Source organism: Falco peregrinus, chromosome 6 (genome assembly GCF_023634155.1).
Source record: "Falco peregrinus isolate bFalPer1 chromosome 6, bFalPer1.pri, whole genome shotgun sequence".
Taxonomy (NCBI): Eukaryota; Metazoa; Chordata; class Aves; order Falconiformes; family Falconidae; genus Falco; species Falco peregrinus.
Genome location: NC_073726.1, coordinates 75827861 through 75849868, shown reverse-complemented (window position 1 = coordinate 75849868; position 22008 = coordinate 75827861). Strand labels below are relative to the sequence as shown.

The 22008-nt window shown below is 42.7% G+C and overlaps 1 protein-coding gene and 1 long non-coding RNA gene across 2 annotated transcripts; one reads left to right on the top strand and one right to left on the bottom strand.

The window, feature by feature from the left end:
- Window positions 1–3781: 3781 nt before the first annotated feature.
- LDHB (lactate dehydrogenase B) lies at window positions 3782–15243 on the bottom strand. Its single transcript, XM_055807868.1, has 8 exons — window positions 15225–15243; window positions 14304–14435; window positions 10210–10327; window positions 9540–9713; window positions 7275–7448; window positions 5943–6060; window positions 4899–5022; window positions 3782–4132 (listed from the first exon to the last, which is right to left on the bottom strand). Exons 2-8 carry the CDS (start codon window positions 14427–14429, stop codon window positions 3965–3967), a joined length of 1002 nt encoding a protein of 333 aa, XP_055663843.1. The 5' UTR covers window positions 14430–14435; window positions 15225–15243; the 3' UTR covers window positions 3782–3964.
- A 467-nt stretch (window positions 15244–15710) lies between these two features.
- LOC114012871 (uncharacterized) lies at window positions 15711–18986 on the top strand. The gene is made up of 3 exons (XR_003555595.2): window positions 15711–16017; window positions 16843–16993; window positions 17991–18986. It is a non-coding gene; the product is annotated as an uncharacterized LOC114012871 (long non-coding RNA).
- Window positions 18987–22008: the final 3022 nt, after the last annotated feature.

The window sequence follows — 22008 nt, the reverse complement described above, 5'->3', positions numbered from 1 at the left end:
ATTCCAGGTAAATTATTCATTTCAAACACCAAGCAAATCCAGCCCTCCTGAGTCTGACTGCTCTAACAGATTAATCTAAGTTAATTATTTGCATGATTCCTTTGCTTGCACAGAATAACTCACATAGCAATGGTATCCAAGGAACCGTTTATAAAAACGTAGTACATCACAGTGATTGGTGTGGATTTTTGGAAGACTGACTACTGTATTGTCTGAAAAGCTTTGAAAGTTTTGGATTCACAGACATGAATTAGAGAACTGTTCACAGAAGAAATGCCCAAAATTAGACATTGCCCTGGGAGGCCATTACACTATAGCGTTGTGTTAGTCTGGAGCACAATATAGGGATCTGACTCTTGAAATGTTTTTGGGCTCCTGGTCACAGTGACATCAGTGAGAGCTCAGCATCTACATTCCCCTGAGAATTTGTGGCTTAATTGTTCTGATTTTTATCTGTAAATTGAGGAAAACAGCATTTCTTTGCAGCACAAGGCTGACATGGTGTGTGTAAACACAATGGTAACAGGAACTCTGTGAGCAACAAAGATACAAATCACTTACCATACGACACAGTTCTCAGTTGGCTGGTATGAAAATCGTGTAAGCACTACTAGTTCAGCAAAACACATATATAAAACATTTCCATCACTCTATGCCTACATGGTCTTTTCAACACTATTTCACTGTTTAAAACTGCCTTCAGTTCCCTGCCTCATTTTTATCCTTTGACTACTAAAACAGAAGCTGATTTAACACTACATCTGAGCCCAGAACAAGCCCACCTCTTGCTTGGGTGATGGCTGATACCATTAACAGCACTGTTTAACTAAGCTTGCAGACAGTTGCTCTGCAGACTAATAACAAAGCAAAGGATGCTACACATTCATCTCAGTGTTCTGGATCTGCAGGTGGAAAACTCAAGCTCTCTTTCCTTCACATACATTTCTTCGGAAAGCTACAATACAAATACAGAGCTAATAGCATATATCCAAGGCTCAGCGTAACTCAGAGGACTTTGTTTTGGTCCTCTGGCACAATGATGCCAGTAGTATCCCTCCTGTCTCTGTTGTCTATCAGTATCTGCTTGTCTTTTGTCTGACATTTGCAGGGTAGTCTGACTTTCCATTCTATAGCCAGTATCTATATACCCACAACTGCAAGGGGGTCTAGGTCCTTATAGCTGTTAAAATAACATTACGGGTCTTACCTCATGTGAGTTGAGCAGTTGTCCTCAGTGTTTTCTGAAGTGTTCTGCTGTGCTGCTACTTACTGGTTGTACTACTGTGTCCAACAGCACCACAATGTTTCTGTTACACCAAGGAGTGACAAAGGTACTTCTTGATACACAGGAATGTGGTTAAAAACCTGTACTGCCTTTCATGGGATAAAACAAGAACAAAGTTCACGTATCAATGGGCTGTATAAACAAAGCATATACAAGATAAACATGTCTATTATGTTCAGAAAAAAACCCACGGGTATCTTTTAAAGTACTACAGCAATATAGTTATTAAGGAATTTATGTAGCTGGTATAAGACTGTACCATGGATAGACTCCAAATAACAGAAAATGATACACTGGTGTTGTGTAAACATACACAGGGACACTATTCTACAGCCATGCAACTGCAATGAAGTTAAGATACAAGATTGTGTGAGAAGGCTCCTCATAAAAAATTACAATATAATTAACGTACTTGCATAGGTCTTACAAACCTTAGTGAATGCAAAAAATAAACTGAAGAGTCTATTTATAAGAATCTCAAAATCCTCTAGCCTTAGATATACTCATTCCTATTCAACAACTTTGAACCAATCCCCCATAACACCCATCAGGCCACTTCATTGGTGTTTGGATTTCTTGGATTTTCCTTCATGACTGCATCTCCCCAAAAGCAGTAGTTGGCACAGTGAGGCTGCTGATGTGCTAAGAAAAGCATTCATCATGCAAATTAATGTTCTTTCCTTATTCCTTCAGTTACATGCTTCATCTGTATTTACTCTTTTTTGTAACAGACCACACTTTTTTTAATAGAGATTGTCATTAGCTCTCTGGTTGCTTAATATCTAGGCATAAAAGATTCTTGTACTGTTAAGTCTATGATCATTAATAAAAACCATCCCTCTGTGGACTCAGAAGGGACTGAAGTAGTTGACATACAGTAGGTGACAGTAGCGTCCCAGCTCCAGCACTGAATACCATGTTCCTCTCAAAACGTCCTACTTTGGGTCTCAGGTTACTGACTACAGAACAAGGTATGACCCTACAATTTAATAGGTGAGGATGCAAACTGGGACAAAACTCAGTTTTATTGTAGCTGACAGATCTTTAAAAAAGACCCAAGATTCACTATCAGAAGGGAAAAGGGCCCACTCCCTCTCTTCTAAGACAACTGATGCCTCTTGATGCACATCAGTCCCAAGAATCCTGCAAGATCACATCCTAGAACACAGCTGTGAACTCTTTTGCTAACCGAGAACAGTTTAAGAACGAAGCCAGAAAAGAACTGTGCAAGGTAGCCAGCTATGTGTGCTCAGGTAAAAGTTGCTCATGGGTACATCCCACAGAGAGCAGCAGTTTATGCCATCTTCCTCATGACAGCTGACGATGAACAGTTCTTAGCAGGATCTTAAGCTAACCCATCCAGGTGTGGAAAGCCTTCCAGTAAGATCTCCACACAGTGTTATGAAAGCAGACTATAATTTTCCCTCTCCTACCAGAAGTCTAGCATTTAACCTGAAAATAAAAACATTAAGGTTTCCCTGGGAGACCTTTTGCAAATAAGGCTGTCACCAGCATCTATTTCACCGACTACATGATACTTATGAAGTCACAGGAGTTACCTTGCAATATGACAAGACTTGCTTGATCTCTTTCAAAAGGAGCTACAAAATTAAGCTACTTGCTTGTGAAAGTGTTTTAGCCCACTACTCAAGCATTTTAATGGAGCTAGAAAAGGCCTTTAAATTACTCCAACTTAGTCTCAGACCATTTGTTATGAAATAATTGCAGGCCCTTGAATTATGATACAAGATAGATTGATTTAAGACTCTTTGTCCTTTGGACATCTAGGTTGAGCAGTTCTAAGCATGCCAAGCAAATAGTGGTTATTTTATAGTCACTATCTACTCCATAATTTTAAGGATTTAAGGAATTAAATTTTAGGACTTGTTAAAAATCTTTCCCCCCTCAAGTATATAAGCACTTGTGAAACAATCACACTGAAGTTTAGAGATTAAGGGCCCAATTTGACTTGTTCTATAAGCAAGATTACCATGGAACCCCAGACTAACTCTTGGATTTTGGTAATCAAATACAAAAGAATCTTTTTATTCTAAACATGATGAAAATCAGTCACCAATAACAGTCAAAATAGTTGAATCCAGAAGAGAGAAGGATCTACAGGACCCTTTTTCTAGGCCAACAGCACACAGAATCCTAACAATGGTGTATTTTTGGCAAGTGGCCCAGAAGCAAATCCCCATTCCATTTCTTCTACCCATCAGTAAAAAAAAAAAAAAAGGAAGTACTGTATCAGAAACAAGTTTGGGAATGAACTACACTTAGTCTGCACCTGGACTGAAAATTCACATGGAAGAGGCTTCCAGTAAGGTTGTACCAGCATAACTGCCTGTAGTGGAATTTCTACATTGTTTCTAACCTTTTAAGGACTTGCATGTCTACACTTCCATGTAGTCTGTGGAAAGCTTTAACAGAGAACGCTAGAGTAAACTAGGTAGTATTTGAACACTGTAAATAAGTCACTAGGACAACAAAACATGCCTGAACATTGCTTTATTTGTTCATAAGGTCTGTGCGTTACAGCAAGCATATGTTTAGCTACTATGGACAAAGCTCAGTCTGGAAGAGCATTAAATGTTAACCTTAGATACGTGTAGTGAGTAGAGCCCACATTTGCACACAACATGCTGTTTTTCTATTGCTGGAATTAACATTCATGAGTTACAGATCTTTGAGATCCTTCTGGATGTTCCACAATGTATCTGCACTCTTCTTCAGCTGAGCCACCTCATCATCCTTCAGCTTTTGATTGATGACACTTGTCAATCCAGAGGCACTTAGGACAGCAGGAAGGCTCAAGAAGACATCGTTCTCAATGCCATACATGCCCTGCCACAAACAAAAGAGATCACTCAGACATGAACCCATCACTCCAGACCTGCTTTTGCTTTGTATAGCAGGAAGCCTGAGAGCAGAGCTCAAGAACATAATTTTGCAACCTGCAGAAAATTTTCCATCATGACATACTATTTGAGAAAGTCAAAAGTATAGAGATGTTCTAAACCAATAGATTGGCAATACTGAGATGGCTGACTTCAGAAACCCCACCTCCAAACCCCTTATTTATATACAGCAAGTAGCTAACAGGAATCAGACATAGGGTTAGGGTAGGTCTTTTTTTCTTACTATAGAGGGAGCAGTTAGTTCAGCCTGCTCAGAGTCCTTGCTGCACCAGAGGTTATACTGCTGGTACAGACCAGATGCAGCCAGTTACACTAGCTATAAAAAGGACACAGCTCTTTTCCCTAGCACCTTCACTAGGCAGTGGTTCATGGAATTGCAGATGGGTCTTCATGTATTTTTGTATTTTTTGCACTGAAACTTCCTTTTAATGAACCTGCATGCCACACATGGCAAACTTTACACGAGGTTAGTACAACATTGGGTAGAGTACAAAGAACTTATTTTCAGCTCCATACTTGTGAGAAGGGCAGGCTAAGAGGTCAGATTAGGAAAAGTTGCAATAGTAAGCTCCCATTTTAAATTCACAGTAGTGTTTTACAAAGCTTCCTTTGTTAAGCACCTTGTTAATTGAGACAATTAGCTTTTCCATAACAAAATAAACTAGAGCACTCATTTAGCCACCACTTCTTACCTTTACCAGTGTTGAGACTGAATGAACCCGGCACAAGTTCTTCAGCATTGTCTCACAGAGGTCAGCAACGCTAAGGCCAATAGCCCAGTTTGTGTATCCCTTAAGTCTGATTACCTCATAGGCACTAAGGAAATATTGAAATAGTTGCATTAAGATGCCTTCAAGACACTGTACAAATGCTGCTAAGTCTGAAGATAAGTGAATGTTTACCATTTAAAAAACCTGAAACACCTGTGACATTGTAAGTTTTGGAATTAAATGTCAAAGTAGGAAAGTTATGTATTTCAGCGTTAAGAGTTTAAAGCATAAAGTCTGCATTATCCCATATGTGTAACAAATAAGCCCTATTGTTCTCACAGGATTAGCTGAAAAGAGAAAGCTTCCAGCTATGAACAGTTCCTAGTTTTAAGTAGGAAAACAGACACCTGTAACTGAACAAGTTCTCTATTCAGGTCAGTGGCTCAATCATTCCGAGTGCATTTGGAATCATGTAAACATTTAGAGTCAGAGCACTACCTACATACACACATCCTAATTTTTTTAATCAACATCTGCATATACTTTACACCAGCATAGTCCTTATTTCACAAGGAAGTCAAGTCATTTAGCAATATGTATAGTTACTTCTAGACAAGTTTTCCTAAATCAATGAAAAAAATTTTCCCAAAATAATAAAAATAAACTGGAGTTTATTATAAAAAAAAACACTGCTCATAGGAACATACTACCTTCTCAAGAGTCTCGTGCCCTCTGTTCAAAGTTAACCATTTAAGAAGCTACTTCTGAGAAAAATGCACACAGCTCTAAGCACTGCAGTACTGAAGTGGGTATGTTATACAATAGCTTCTCTTGACACAAGATCATAAAGCTTACCAACTGAAATCCTGCATTTGTGTTTAAAACAGTAGTTCCACTTACTGATGCAACCTGAATAAAAGGGCATGAAAGCTGCAGCAGAATGGTAGGGCAGCAACAAGGAGGCAGTGTGTGGACTAGCTATTTTCAGCATTGCACTTATCCACCTTATTCCTCAAGTCACCGTACCTTTCAACCACTTGCTTGTGGACTTCCTTCCAGTTCTCACTATCTTTGTCAGTACCCATGGCCGGATTCAGCTCCTGGAGGGAAACTCCTGCCACATTAACTCCGCTCCAAACAGCCACTGTAACAGAGAGAAGACATAAGTTTCAACAGCACTTAGCTACTACCTCTCCACTTAAGTTAACCAGAAACAAAGTAGTAGTAGCCAGAACCACAATAGTGTTTAAATGAAAGCTTAATGTGCTTCAACTACAGTTAATTCTGAGAACTCTCGGAGTGAAATGAGAAATGCTTTAGTATTGACTCTTTAACAAGTAAAACACCACATGAACACAGAACTTTGTCCTTGGAAGGTGCAGGCAGCTATTTTTGAAGTCAAACTTCAAATTCTAGCAAAAAGACACATCTTAGCTGTTCAACCTTTAAAAAAAAATTTTACCCCAAAAATGTAGCAAGTACAGATTTGCTGTCCCACTGATCAGTACTGGGGTTAGCCTTCAGGAATTCTCTGAGTAACATGGTAGCAGTATGCAAACTTAAGAATATCAAGAGAGGAATCTGCAGGTCTCCCTTCATATTGGAAACTTACAGCAGACTTACTCTGCTCCTGTGAAATAACTAGGAATCCTTGGTTACATTAAAGCAAAAGCAACTATTACACTGAAGGAAGAGGAGTTCTGTCTATACTTAGCCAAGCTCTGCTTTCATTACAATGTAGGGCTTGCTTCAGTAAATACTGTTGATCAGACACTGTACTTTGATTAAATGCAGTGGGACACTGAAGAGGTGTCTCCCTTAAAAAAATACACAGCATTAAAATATGAAGCAGTACCAATCTACATAGATTCTCTACATCGTTTCAGGCTTGAAATATGTGATCTGAAGTAAGGCAAATAAGCTTATTTGATTTCACATTTTTTTAAACCATCTTCTCATTTAAATAACACGGCAAAAAGTCACAAAGTAAGGTAAGGGATAATTTTCTTAGCCTGAATCTGGATTGCTAGCTTTTTCTACAACTTGCAACAAGCTCTGCCATTGACCTAATGAGCTAATATTGCTTTCAGAGGAGAACTGTGCTACAGGTTAAGTTACAATACTCCAAAAAATAAGGATAAACAGTAGCAGTAAACTGCAGCCTTTAGAACACAACTATTAAAAAGTGTTGCTAGATTTCCTGGACTTGTCTCAACTCTAATCTCCATTAAAATACACCAAAGTGCCAGTTACTTGAGCTCAGCTTCATCTGCTCTTTCAGATTTTTGTAACACTCCTTAGGCCTCAACCTCTAATACTGCATTGTTTATTCCCAAGGAGGTCAGAACTGCTCCTTACCACTAGAATCACCATGTTCTCCCAAGATCCAGCCATGGCAGCTAGTTGGGTGGATACCAAGTCTCTCAGCCATCAGATAGCGAAATCTAGCTGTGTCTAGATTGCAGCCGCTTCCAATCACACGGTGTTTTGGCAGGCCACTCAGCTTCCATGTGACATAAGTTAATATATCCACTGAAAAGAAAAACACGCACAGTAAGTTTAACCATTCACATACACCAAGAATGCCCCAACAATAGTTTTACTGCAAGTAGTAGGGCAATCAGGATGACTCAACACAGTTGTGCTCATTGATCAAAGTATTTTAGGTCTGACCATTTGGGGGATTAAAACACATGCACAGCTTGAAATTTAGGACCCAACAAGCTGCTGTTCAAAGACAATTGAGGAACATCTTCTGAGATTAGTATCCTATGAGCTAAAGTTGGAGGCATTTTTTTGTCACAGCTAAATCCCTAGGGGCATCGAGAATTGGGACTGAACTTGTGCTAAAACATTGAAGCAACTTCCTGAAGTAATGTTACCTACCACTTCATCATCACAGTAAGGTCAAGCAATTTACAACAAAAAAATCTGAGATTTACATACTCTTTCTAGTTGGTAACTACTTCAGTTTAATTTCTTGAACAGATTTATGCATTAAGCAGTTTCTACACTTATTACCTCTGTAGCACGAAGAGCCAGGTGAACAATATGCTTTAGCTGCATTTGGCTCTAATTACAGTTTTAGAAAAAAAACAAACTTAGTTTGGGGCAGAGAAAGGAATGTGAGCAGAGAGAAAAAGCTCTAATCCACAGCTCAAAGCAACCATAATAAACAGGCTGCAATAATTGGTTATGGCTCTCAAAAGCCAGCCAGTTCTCAGGAGGGAATTTATTTCTGTATATAGGTCTGAAATACAGTTTGTTCTGCTCAGGCACCCAAAGCACATTACCTCAGTACAGTTCACACTTTGCTGTTTTCAGTGGCATGCTCATCAGCCACAGCTTCCCTACAGTTTCAGCTGGGGCAGCTCCTGTCCCGATGATAGTAATCTTTACAGACTACAGAGCACCTTCCTATCCAACAGGTACAACTGGACAGCCTGCCTTTCAGGTGCAGAGACACACATCCGGACTCTGAGCTCTGCTTTGCAATCACCACTGCCTACAGTGTACAGAAAGTACAGCTTTCCACAGGACAGGCTGCAGACAGCGCTATCTGAGCTACAGCCCAGACAGATCTGGGGAAGTTAAAACAGAGAAGGACATCAAGGTCACATACCAACACACATGCAGCTGACACCCTGAAGTCCCTTCTAACGGGCTCATAATAACTTCCACTATATGAGACTAGGGAACAAAACTGCACACATTGAGAAAACAAAGCATTATAAAAATAATTCTGAAAAAGCCATGCCATTCTCTTCCTGCAACTGCTCTCCAGCAAAGAGAACTGTAGTTTGAATTCAGCCTTGCTAGAACAAGAATTGATCTTTGACTCAGTTTGATTTTAAGATAAGTGCTTAGAATGGCCATAAACTGTACTTGCTCAGTACACTAGTATTCAGTAGTACTGACTGTGTACCAGCCAATTACTCAACTACCAGCTGAGCTGCTAGCTTTACATACACTGTTTTGACTCTGCCTGGTTATCCTTAAAAGCAGTCACTTCACTGCCAGGGTCCTGTAGTAATGGCTTCACTCAGATACTGAAGCAGTCAGCTTTAGACATCCCAGTATCCAAGCTGTCCCGCTGCAGTGAGATGCTTGCAAGTTATAACTAATTCTTTTCTAATTTAACTGAACTATGTAGTACAGTTAACCTTTCCCCTACCATAGGCTTCAGCATGCAAATTCTTTTTCCTGAAAATATATCCAAGACTACATGGTAAGCTCCTCATCCTGAAAAATGGCCACATATCCAGACACAAAAGAAAGTTATGATTTACAAACAATTTAAAAGCAAAATGGTGTCTCCTTTAAAGATTAAAATTTTAAACTACCTACTGCTTAAGCCTAAATACATAAAGAACTGAAGTATTTACCATGAGGCATGCTTTTAAAATATGGACACCATGAGAAGTTCTGAATAAAGAAAGCATTGCAAAGTACAGAGTATAGTTTGTATTCTGCTGTTAGCACCTACATGGCAGATGTCCACACAAAAGGTATTAGTTTTCAATATTCAATTTGTATTTGAGAAGACTGATAAAACACCAGCTCTCCAACAAACAGAATCTGTAAGTATAAATTTTCCTATAGAATAGGAAAATATTGCCTTACCTGGGTTGGAAACCACTAGGATGGTGCAGTTGGGGCTGTATTTTATGATCTGAGGAATGATGAATTTGAAGACGTTCACATTCCTCTGAACCAGGTTGAGACGACTCTCCCCCTCTTGCTGACGAACTCCTGCAGTTACTACTACAATCTTGGAGTTGGCTGTGACAGCATAGTCTACATCAGAGCATGGGGGAGAAGATACAGAATGTGTTAAATTTTAATAGCATCATGTTCATACAGGTATTATGGGTAGCTTCTCCACTGTACATGCATTCAAACCCAAAAAGATGACATCAATATTAAAGCTAGCACCATCTCTTAACATTATTGTGACAGATCAATATATGGGTTTTGAGAGTACATTCAAACCCTCTGAATCTCATTTCCACTATCCCAATAGCAATACTATTTCTTCTCCATCAAAGTAGTACTAGAGTTTCATTAAGGTCAATTTTACACAATAAGCACAAAACTGAAGCGGTCATGTAAGAGAAAGCCCAGATTAAAAGCCACTCCCATTGTTATGATGTTCAAACTCTCACCTCAATTCATACACTTTTTAACTTCTCAATGCCAAATTTTTTGAGTTCTTTAGGACTGCACAACTAGTGCTCCAATATTAAGCAAGCTCACAGAATATCAGTCTTAAATTAAAGAAACTGAGGTTCACCTTTGTCTGCCACAATCTTGTGAGTATGAAGGAACAAGCTCCCATGCTGCAGATCCATCATTTCTCCTTTCAGTTTGTCTTCCAAAACGTCAACCAGAGCAAGCTCATCACAAAGACTCTGAAGACAACAAGTATTGAACAAGTCAATGAAACAGTTAACTCTCATGTTAATGTTATGCCTGAGTTGAGCTATATTACATTTTAAAGTAACACCTTACGTATCTGAAAGTATCTCTTCTCCAAAGGTCAACCAGTAGGACAGCACTGTATCAGTATTCTGATGTATCTCACAGTAGCAAAGTCAGAGGCTACTACAGCACAGGTTTATAAAACTCATTCAGACTTTCCAAAAAAAGGTATTATTTGTGGGGAGTTTGCATGCGTAGCTAACCTTTTGCTAGCCAGACACTGCATGGTTTAGTTATTACTATTAGGAGAAAAGTTGCAGCTTTCAAGCTTGTAACAAACCCCTACCTCTGTTCAGCAAATAAGCCTATTTAAAATACTTGCTAATTATGTGGTGTGTTCTATTAGGTATGTAAGTACTCTCTTGTAACATTCCTTCAACCATTTCATAAACAGGATCAGACTTCATTTTCCTCAATACTAAAAACAGTACTGAGAAAAGATTCTTTACCTAATTTTTCTCTACTAGAGTTACTACATTATATTTAATTTGCAGAACAGATTCAGCCATGTATGCTTGCTGTCCAGGCAGGTTAAGTTGGGAGAATATACGAAAGTCTCAGAACAGGAGAACAGTGAAATACAGGGGTGGAGGAAAACTGCATTCTCCTCCAATACAAAGTGCTACTGCCTTTTGACAGATGTGTTCACTACCCTTGCAAATTCTACTATACTTCATTGCTTGTCATTCAGTACATTACATAAAATTAAACAGAGAAGCTTGCTTGCAGTAATACTTTTTTCAACAGCATAAAAAAAGTTTAATGGTTTCAGACAGGGTGTAGATACCTAGGAAAATGGAGAAGTACTAACCTGAATTTTGATATAAAGATAACGCTCATTACTTCACATGGAAATACTAATTATTAGCATCAACTAAATTAAGCGTGTAACAATATGCACCAATTTTCCTGTGGGAAAAATACATTTAACTGCAAGCATATTTAAGTTTTTCATGTCATACGTTAAAATGTTAGTTTATTGCTTTTCTACAGTGCTTCCTTTCACAGCTGTATCAGCTGCTGGAGAAAACCCATAAGAATCTGTACTCAGTTATTTAAACATTATGAAAAAGTACCCTTAACTGAAGTCATTGGTGTTAAATTAATAAGTCAGTGTAACCAAAATTTAAAAAAGAATATATGCACATGTGCAATTACAGATAGATTTATACACATGCAGTCTGACAATCTGATCTTTCAGTCTAGACTTTGCAACCAATATTCACCAGACTCAACAAGTTCAAGGAGCCAGTGCCCACTGAAACAGAAGAGCACCTGGAATAGCTCCAATGACTAATTTAATGAATTTGCATCAGTTTTGCTCAGAGAAGAATTCAGCTCATGTTTAGCACACACAGGAACAAAGTCTACACAGTCACCAAACACAACTTAAAACAGCTGACTTGTGACTGTGGAGATGTTTCCATTTCTAAAACACTATGGCAGCACCAGTGACCTGTCTTTAATTGACAGAGAGCTAAAAATAACAGACATGGAAGTTTCAGTGTCAGTCAAACTTATATAGTGAATACTACACCAGTAAACTAAAGTTAGTATTATCACACCGTTTAATTTTATAAAATTCAAAGACATCTAAAACTCAACTGCACCTACATATTGAAGTATAGGAAATTAAGTACAAAGTTTTATGCCATGGTTTAACAAAAAGACATCCTGGGGAGCCAGCCATCTTGCACAAGTCAAAGCCACACCATATTGGTCACAGTCAGCTGAATATAAGCCAGCTGTGTGCCCAAGAAGGCCAACAGCATCCTGGCTTGTATCAGAAACAGCATGGCTAGCAGGACTAGGGGAGTCATTGTCCCCCTGTACTCAGCACTGGTGAGGCTGCACCTTTAATACAGTGTTCAGTTTTGGGCCCCTCACTACAAGACATTGAGGTGCTGTGTCCAGAGACAGGCAACGAAGCTGGTGAAGGGTCTAGAGCACAAGCCTTTTGAGGAGCAGCTGAAGGAGCTGGGTTTTTTAGCCTGGAGAAAAGGAGGATCAAGGGAGACCTCATCACTTTCTGTAAATACCTGAAAGGAAGTTGTAGTGAGGTGGGTGAAAGTCTCTTCTCCCAAGTAAGAAGTGACAGGACAAGAGAAGATGGCCTCAAGTTGCACCAGGGGAGATTTAGATTGGATAGCAGGAAAAATTTCTTCTCCAAAGGATTTGTCAAGCATTGGAACAGGCTGCCCAGGGAAGTAGTTGAGTCACCATCCCTGGAGGTATTTGAAATAAGTGTAGATGTGGTGCTTAGGGACATGGTTTAGTGATGGACTTGGCAGTGCTGGGTTAACAGCTGGACTATTTTACAAGGTCTTTTCCAACCTAACCAATTCTATGATTTTGATTCAGTGACAAGAATCAGACGGTTTTGTTTTAAAAATATTCTATCACAAGTATAAGCAGCAGTATAAAATAAGAGAGCAGAAGCTTGGTTGAAATAGACTCCATCATGCCATAATCCAAGCTTGAAAAATTTAAAAACCCTTTTTTACTCTGGGTTTGGTGCATGCAACTCGTTAACAGCAAGACTTTGTGTCTAGACTTCTGAAAGCACAATTTGATCCTGCTTAGAGCAGCATGTTAAACACAGATGAATGCTGTATTGTACTGGTTTGTGGTAACTTCACCCAGCTCCCTCTGTGCCAGCCTTACAGGTTACAGTACTCCTTCAAAGATAATGAGTTCAGACCACAAGAGGCAAACATTTTCAAAAAAAAAAGTAAATTAAAACCCCACAGTGAACTGCCATTGTTTTTCCATTAAATTTCTCCTTTAGTTATATAGTTTTAAAACCTATTTGTTACTTTCATATCAGTAATTAGTTTCACCATGACCTTTTCTTATTGTCAGTTTTTCCTTGCTCACAAGGCTCAGGAATATCAGCAAGTGAAAAACCTTAAGATTTTTTTTTAATTATTGAAACCCCAGTACTATAAAATATACATGATCAATGTAATAGGTAGAAGAATCATCTCCAAATAAAATATAGATGGTTTAGTAGTATCTGCAAGACTTTTGATCTCATTGTGAGCTACCCGGTTTAAGATCTGCCCCTGCAAGTAGATAAGGTAAAAGGGTGTATCTTTTTATGCCTTCTTTTTTAAAGGATCTGCAGCTCCTGTTTGTCTTTGAAAACAGCACAACAGGAATCAAATTTAACTCATGCACAATATTTTCCAAAAAGAGTACAAAGTACAAGAGATCCTTACTGCATAATAAGCCTCTGCTTTGCTCAAAGACTGCAACATGAGATTTGCCAAAATAAACCAGTAACGGGAAAAGTCAGAACAACCTCTAAGTCCAGCCCTTTGGTTTTACCCTTTGAAAAACTAGCTAAAACCTCTCTGGAAACAATAAAGTCATATAACCACACAATAAGGGCTTAAGAGAAATAAGTCTACTTCAGTCTACTGAAGGGGATAGCAGTATTTTCAGTGATTACAGCACATGTGTTAAAATAAAAAGCAAACACTGGTAGCTCTGATCCCTATCCTGTATTTCACATGGACTTCTGCTCTGTCTGCATTCTTTGCCCAGCAGAGCTCTCCCACCAAGCAGACTCCAGCTTTGTTGTGGAAAAATTAAAAAGAGAAAAAAATTTGGCTGGGACTTCAGAGCCATTGCTCATTACATTTTCCAAGCAGCCTGCAAAATAACTCCGCCTAATGAGAGATTTATTGCTAAGCCCAGATGGAAAGGTGAGAGAACAAGGAGAAGCTGAATGGGGAGGTCAGCCTTGCATGAAGAGTGTAGGTCACTGCTTGCTTACACGCGGGGCAAATAATTAATTCCTGTACTAACCGACCAAATTTCCCACCATTCGTTAAGACAAACAGGCAGTGCCTAACATTACAGCAGTGGGAAGCCGAAGAGCACATTGCCCTTGAGCTGTACCTTTCCAAGGATGCTGATAGCACAGGCCATCCCAACCTGTCCAACCCCCACAACGGTTATCTTGTTGTTTGGGACCGTGGACGGGGCAGCAACAGGGGTCATCAGCTTCTCCTTGAGAGTGGCCATGGTGTTCTGCTGAAAGAGACAGAAAGGTCTGGTTCAGAGCAAGGCAGGGGAAACCGAAACACACTCGGAATTGTAAGTGTCCCCTGCCACAGCCAGGCTCACCGATGAAAGCGCTGTGAGTCACTGCTGACGGCGGGTTACGCACAGTGGCCCAGGGGCACACTGCCCTTGCCCACAGGGCTCCTGCCACCCCACAGCTACCAGCCCCCACCCCCCCCGCATTCGCTGGTGCCTACGCGGGGCTGCAGCGCGGCAGAGGCGGTTTCGGCAGCACCGGACAGAGCAGCCTCCTGCGGGCAGAGCTTCCACAGCCTCCTGCCTTAACGGCTCTCCGGCACCCGCCTCTATTCAAAACGCCCACGAGGGCTCCCGCTGTGAGACTGGTAATAAACCCACGACCAGTTGGGGAGCTGTAAGCCTGCCGGGATTTCCCCGGCTGCTTTCCACCCGGCGCCGAGGCTCAGCCCACGGAGCCCTGCGCCGCACCTCCCACCTCCCCCACACCCCCGCCGAGCCGGCGGGACCGGGGCCGGGGCCAGCACGGCGGGTCCCTCCGCACGGCCAGGGGCCGAGCCGGCGGCCACCATCCCACCCCAGGCCGAGGGGCCCCGGCCCGGCCCCCGCCGCACCGGGCACCACCCGGCCGCCCCCGCGCAGCAATGCGCCGCGCCGGAGAACGGCGCCCAGCCCCGGCAGGGCCCAGCCGCCTGGGGAAGGGAGGGCGGGCTGCGCAACGCACCGGCACCCCCCACCCCGGAGAGGGAACCTTACCAGCCCCCCTCGCCTCAAACCCACCAGCAAGGCTCACGGCGGCGAGAGGCGAGATAAGCACCGGCGCTGCCGTCCGCGGCTCGGGCAATGAGGGCTCCGCAGCGGAAGGGGCGGGCCCCGCGGGCCGGGCCGGGCCGCCCCCCCCACCTCCCCCGGCGGCACTCGGGGGGGTGGCGGCCGCCGCGCTCAGTCCCCGCCAAGGACGGAGGCTCAAGGGTGGCGCTGGCCGCCCTCGGCTCCCGCCTCCCCGCGGGCTGGGCCGGCCCGCAGCGTGGCTGTGCCGCGGCGGCGCGGCTGCCTGGCGGGGCAGGGGCAGGCGGGCTCGGCCCGGGGGGCGCTGGCGGCGGGCGAAGCGGGGCCGTGGGGAGCCAGCCCCGGGGCGGGCGGCGAGGCCGGCAGCGGTCCTGCTGGCCCGGGGCCGGGGCCGGCGGCTGGTGCCGTGAGCCGGGCCCTGGGGCGGCGGTGGCGACTGATGGCCTCGCAGGCGGCCCGAGGGTCCCTTCGCCGTTAGCTGACAAGGCGGGCAGAGCCACGGGCCCGGCCAGAAGGGACGGGCGGAGAAATCGCTGCAAGCAAGAAGTCGCGCACAAATACAGCGTTTCAGGTCGTCTGCCGGGACAGAGGTGCTGAAGCTGGCGGAGCTTCATTGTTAAAGCCCTCCGGTTTCTGCCCTGCAGCTGGCTGCGGGTGAATTTTTTGTGGTTGAACAAATCCCAGCGGGACGGTGTCAGGCTCTCCCTGGCTGTTTCCCCACAACCCAGCAGAGCATCAATTTAAAATTGTCACACGTAGGACCTGTGGAACCAGCCCCTGGAGGGTGAGTAGAGTTCTGTGCCTTCTGGCATGGTTTAAACCCAGCTGGCAACTGGGTACCAGGGCAGCTGCGTGCTCACCCCAGCAGGAATGGGGAGAACAGCTGGAAAAAGGCAAAACCGGTGGGCTGAGATAACAATTTAATAGGTGAAATAAATGAAAATATTATACTAATTAATAATAAAGTAATAGGTGTTGATTAATAGTAATAATAACAAAGGATGAACCAGAGAGGAATAAACCCCAAGAAAAACAAGTGATACACGATACAATTGCTCACCACCCACTGACCGATGCCCCAGGCAGCGATCAGCCCCTCCTGGCCAGCTACTCAGCGGGACGTTCCGTGATGTGGAATATTCCTTTGGCTAGTTCAGGTCAGCTCCTGGCCATGCTCCCTCCCGGCTCCTTGTGCACCTCCTCACTGGCAGAGCATGGGAAACTGAAAAGTCCCCATCTTAGCGTAAGCACTGCTTAGCAACAACTAAAACACCAGTGTGTTATCAATGTTATTCTCATACTAAATCAAAACCACAGCACAGTACCAGCTACTAAGAAGAAAATTATCTCAGCCAAAACCAGGGTGCCTTGCTGAAGTAGTAAGTACATCCATTACTGTAAGCAGCAGTAAAAATCAGATGATATGACACACTTTTCCTCTGACCTATGGAACAGATAAACTGAAAATCTGGGTGTAGGATTTGCCACTCTTGCTGAGCAGAGAAGGAGGAAGTGATTTGTTGAAATTCCTGCAGGACCAATGCATGCAAAATAGGAAAGAAGAGCAAAGAGTATTTTCACCTAATGCTGTAACATTACTTCTTTCTAGCTGTAAAGGAAGGAAGCAGAAGCAAACCACTGAACTGTACACATTTGGTTTCACTGAGGAAAAAAAAGAAAGCTGTAGGTTTGTCGTCACATGTGATTAACTCTCTCTCACAAGGGAGAAAACACAACAGTGGATTCCAGAGTCCTCCCAAGTAAGTCACTGGGTTAAACGTGACTAGGCAGAGAGCCTAGACCTGACTAAGACTATGGTTTCCTTTTTTTCCATTGTTGTGGCTAGTTTAAGGTTTTATTGATTTTTTTGCCAGGTATTTTGCCAGGTTAGTAACAACTGGATTAATTCCCTCTGGCTCCCCAAGCAGCCCAGTGCTGGTGCCAGCATGAGAGTGGTGAAAAGTGTGAGTGGTGAGGAAAGGGTGAAACCTGCTTTTCTGGGCAGCAGTAGAGATTCCTGCTGGCTTTAAATAACTATCTAACCAAGACCTACTTTGCTTCTTTACGTTGTTTGACATTGCAAAGGGTCCCCTGGAGGGAAAGAAGTGAGTTATGCCATACACGTGACACTTCAGGTAGCAGCTTACTATAAGAAAATAAATTCAAGACTTTGGTAACTACAGCTGAAGTGGGAGCTGGAGGTAAATAATAGTTACACAATGAAATGTAAGGGTCAGAAAATCTATCCTGTGTAATCACAACAGGAATATGTACAGCTGAACTTTAAGAAAATACGGGGGAAGAGAGAAGAAAAGGTACAGGAGAGGTTAGGGAAGGCGCAGAGCAAGGTTTTTTCATTCCTGAACCAGAACCAAGGAGCTGTGCTTGTCCTGCCAGTCCACTGCTGCATTCTCTCTTCTTTGGACAGGATCCTTCTCTCTCCTTATGAGCATTCAGCAATCAATTATCATAGTAGCATTTGTAATTAAATAAAGAGGAAAATGCCACTTCACTATTTGCAAGACCTTAAATGCTTTTAAAGGGAGACCAGACCATTACCATGAGTTACAACAGCTCTCTCCTAGGCTCTCATGTAGATCAGGCTTCATTTTGCTTTTAGTGTTAAAAGCACAGGGTATTAATTTAAGCCCTTCCCTGAACCACTTGTGATCTAAACAGACAAGGCAGATGCAGGATGGTGGATGAAAAATGATTCCCTCTTCCTGCTTTTAGTTACTTACTTATTTATTGTTCCAGATGATGGAGGATTGAGGCACAGAAATGTGAAAAGATCTTCACAAGGTCACCTGGTGACAGGTCACAGTTTCAAAGTTCAGCTCTAGTGTGGCAACGTTGGCATTTTTGATGAAGCTTAGTTTTCCAGAAAAACAAACCCTAGTGTTAAGGGACACAGTCTAAATAAATTTGACTGATAACCTTCATACAATTACAACATTTTTTTGTGTGTACATTTTAATCACATTTAACTTTAGGCTTGTATACGAAGTGTGTAGTTAGAGAAGTTTGAGATACTTCACCACTTGTGTCTGTCTCATCATCTTCCCAAAAGCCATAAAAGTAGATAGAATTTCCCCACAGTTTTGTTTTTCCAAAACCTCAATTAAACCTGATTAGAATCAGAATCTCACTTGAAAAACTCTGTTAATGGAACTTTTTCCCACAGCAAAATGTTGATGGTCTGATGGCCGTGGTCTGATGATGGCTGTAGTCCAGAGGTAGTAAACATAATGAAGAATATAACCTAGGAAAGGATGGAACCCATCACAGTGCAAGAACATGGGGTGTAGGCCTGGTGGCAGGAGAACAAAAGGTGATCTTCTGTCACTGGGTTAGACCTGGTACATAGGTCATCAGACTGCGGGTTGGTTATGCTCTAAGTGTTATTTCACATGGCTGTAATGGAAGAAAAATAATTAGTTGCCCAGTTGTGTAAAATACAGAGAACTGGATTCATCTGGTGGAGTGTGCTGGCAGATGCCTAATTAAAATTCTTGTCCACCTGTATTTTAATTCTGTGCTTATTCATCTAGATTTTCCATTCAAAGGGGAAATACATCGCACAATAAAGAAAAATCATCTTGGAGTGGCAGTTTTGCAAGCTTCTTTTAGCCCAATCTCATGTGAGGGAATGGTTTCTTATTTTTGGCAATGGGTCTACTTTCTGTTTAATTTTTGCTTAAAGATTATACAGTGTAACACAGATAACACATTCATAATAAAGTGCTTTATAAAGTAGTTAATGAAAAAAATATGTCACATGCATGTGTGCACAAGTTTGCACAGCGATCACCCACATTGAGGTTCCTGGCGTTGGTGGAAGAGGTAACAGGATGGAAACCTTTCATGACTTCTGAAGTAGTTCCACAACTGCAGGTTTTGTTACTTCTTCAGGAGTCGATTCCAAGTTTCCTCGTATGCATGTTGTACTTAGAGAAGGTACTATACTATTTGACTACCCCATATCTGGATGTTGCTTACACTAAGTTTTGCAGAAGAACAGATGAATCTCTCCCGCTCCCTTCCGTGTAGACATTCACTTAACATGATCCCACAATTTACCTTGTTAAAATTTAATTCTGAAGGCACACCGAATGCATTTTTGCCTGTTTTACAGAAACACATTTCTGTCTGTGCTCTCTTCTGCAGTCACAGGCTTCCAGCCACTGCCTTTGAAGCAGATTGCTGATGATAAGGGTCAAGGTTGATCGACCACCCTCCTTTTTGGGAAGCATCCATTGATATCTTAACTAACCTTTGCCATATTGCACTCTGGACCCATGCCGCTCTGCAGTTCACAGAGCAAGCTTTGTGGAAAATACTGTGGACACAACCAAGCTTCCAGTGAGCACTAACATGTTTCCCAGTACTGAGGAATGTTTGGCTCCGTTGCTACAGCCGAGTCCCATGTGAAGGCTAGGAAGGACACGCTTTGCACTGAACCCGCTGGGGACTCATGGTGGCAGAGATTTGTTGATGGAAGTTGGCAGAGGGCAATCAGGCGATGTAGGGGAACATCCTACCCTTAATGGTGTTTGCTTTGTGGGGAAGGGGGAGAGAACTGCTGGCAGATGCAGTGCATCAGTGGGTATCTGAATGCTGGGGAGACTCCTGGGGTGCCCCCAGTTACAGCTTATTTCAGTGTATATCCTGAGAGTCAGCAAGTGGCAGCAACGCAGGGGCTGCTCCCTGGAGAAGGCATGGTAGCTTAACGTTCTCTGTCAGCCTGGCAAACTTGGTCATGAACGTATGCAAGTACCTATGCTGGATTGATATTGTTAAAACATTTTTTGTATCTCAAACTAAGGAGTTTTCAAAATCTGAAAATAAGACTCATTGCCTTTAAATTCACAGATGGTGGCATGCTGAGAGGAAGGGCTACGCTGTGAGTCCAGAGTGCCCCCTGACTCTGATAATCTGTTCCTGGGATTAGAGGGTTTTGCAGGGGAAAAAATAATTTCTGAAAGTGAGGACAGGCACAAGTCCCACACGAAGCAATGCGGTTACGTTTTCCAGTAGTGGTCCTAGAGGGTGATGCACAAAGATCAAGTAAGACATCCATGGATATATTTTGAATCCTCTCCTTCAAACTATAAAACATATTCCGGTTATTCAACCAATCAAGATTCCACTTTGGTTTTTAATGCTGTAGGCAAGGCAAAGTGAGCCATGAGCTTTAGGATGACTGTAACAAATATCTTTGATGTAAATTTAATAGGTGCCCACTTAAAATTGCTATGATTTTTTTATATATAATTATTGTGAGGAACTGTTGTTTCCTTTAGCAAACACCATTACTATATACTGAAAGAAGAGCCAGTGAAATGCTTCATGGCTGGAATTTGGTAATGTGGCCTGGAGGATTTCAATGCAAACTCATTGCTCCAAAGCTGGGTCAAACCAGCAGAGATCAGAAGATGCTGCTTTCTGACTGTCTGGCTCCATCTAAAGACTATTATTTTGGATATTGATATACCTCTCTTCTAAGCAAAGAAGCCAAGACATAGAAACCGTTCCTCAGTTCTGCAAATCAGTGCCAAAGCAAGTTTAATATGTAGCTTACGCCACCTCCTCCAGGCACCCCTTACCCACCACAGGCACCCACTGCTGTCTGCATGTAACAGACCCCCAGCTTTGACCTGTCTTGCACCTAAGTGAGATGCTCGCAGAAGAGAGGGCTTGAATTCCCGCTATTATGGTGAGAGAATAAATGAAGCCTTCTGGAGGGCCTGTTCCCAAGTGCTTGTTCTTGCCCAGGGAAGCTGTTTTCATTCCCCCAACACAGTCAGCAGAAACTCTCCTCCAGAAGCAATTATAAGGCATCATAAGAGATGCCGGCTTCAGAAGCTAAGCCGGGTGCTGATGGTCTTGCCCCACGTGGGCAGCTTCCAGTTCTGCGTTGCTGTTTGCTGCTGCCTTACCTGCATTGCTGCAGTTGCACTGGCTCAAAAGCAAATCCCTGTTTTCAGGGAAATCATTTCTATCAGTTTGTTATCCAGCCCCACAACAGTGACAGCAGCCTGAGAACAGGGGTGGGAAATTATGGTGTGGGGGTGTAGGGACTCCTTTAAGCCACTTCCACTGTTAAACTCTCCATTTACAGAGCAGCCAAGGGTGAAGCTACCCAGCAGAACTGAGGTAAAGGATCAGCTCAGCACTGTGGGAACAGGCAAGTCTCAAAGCACTGCCCTCCACCCCTGCTCATCACTCGCACCCACCAGCTTTGATGCTTCTGAGCCAGTTTAGCTCATTAAATCAGCTGAAGACTATCACTTTTCTGTCCTTGAGGTGGTTTTCTGTTCATTAGCCAACTGACTGGGTTCTGTGAAGCACCCAGCAAACACTAGAGACAGCTCAAGAAGGGCCAGCATAGGCAGGTGCAAGGAGGGTCCCCTCCTTTTGCTGTGGCCGAGGCACACTAAATCAGCTTTCTGCGTCTCCTGTAACTTCAGCCTAAATTAACCTCATGCTCTGAACTGCCTTCTAGAGAAGCTTACATTTCCACAGACTACAGAAGGCGCCGGGGATGGGGATTAGCTTCACTCAGCTAAATTTAGTCTGTGTGAATACCTCTTCCTCTACCCCGTGATGTAATTCCAACACTTCTTATTAGTAATAACTCATGCACATAAACTACCGTAAGTTGTCTTGAATGGCATAATCAGCCCCAGCAACGATATCAGCTAATACTGGCTAGATAAGCATGACATTTTATTCCTTGGCACGTGCCAGAGGTTTTACTGTGTGCCTGTGGCTT

Excerpts from the sequence above, each read along its gene's own strand:
- LDHB (XM_055807868.1), bottom strand. The coding sequence starts at position 14,429 with ATGGCCACTCTCAAGGAGAAGCTGATGACCCCTGTTGCTGCCCCGTCC. Across the intron at positions 10,328-14,303 it reads CTATCAGCATCCTTGGAAAG|AGTCTTTGTGATGAGCTTGC; the intron begins GTACAGCTCAAG and ends TGTTGTCTTCAG. Across the intron at positions 4,133-4,898 it reads CAGTCTCAACACTGGTAAAG|GGCATGTATGGCATTGAGAA; the intron begins GTAAGAAGTGGT and ends TGTTTGTGGCAG.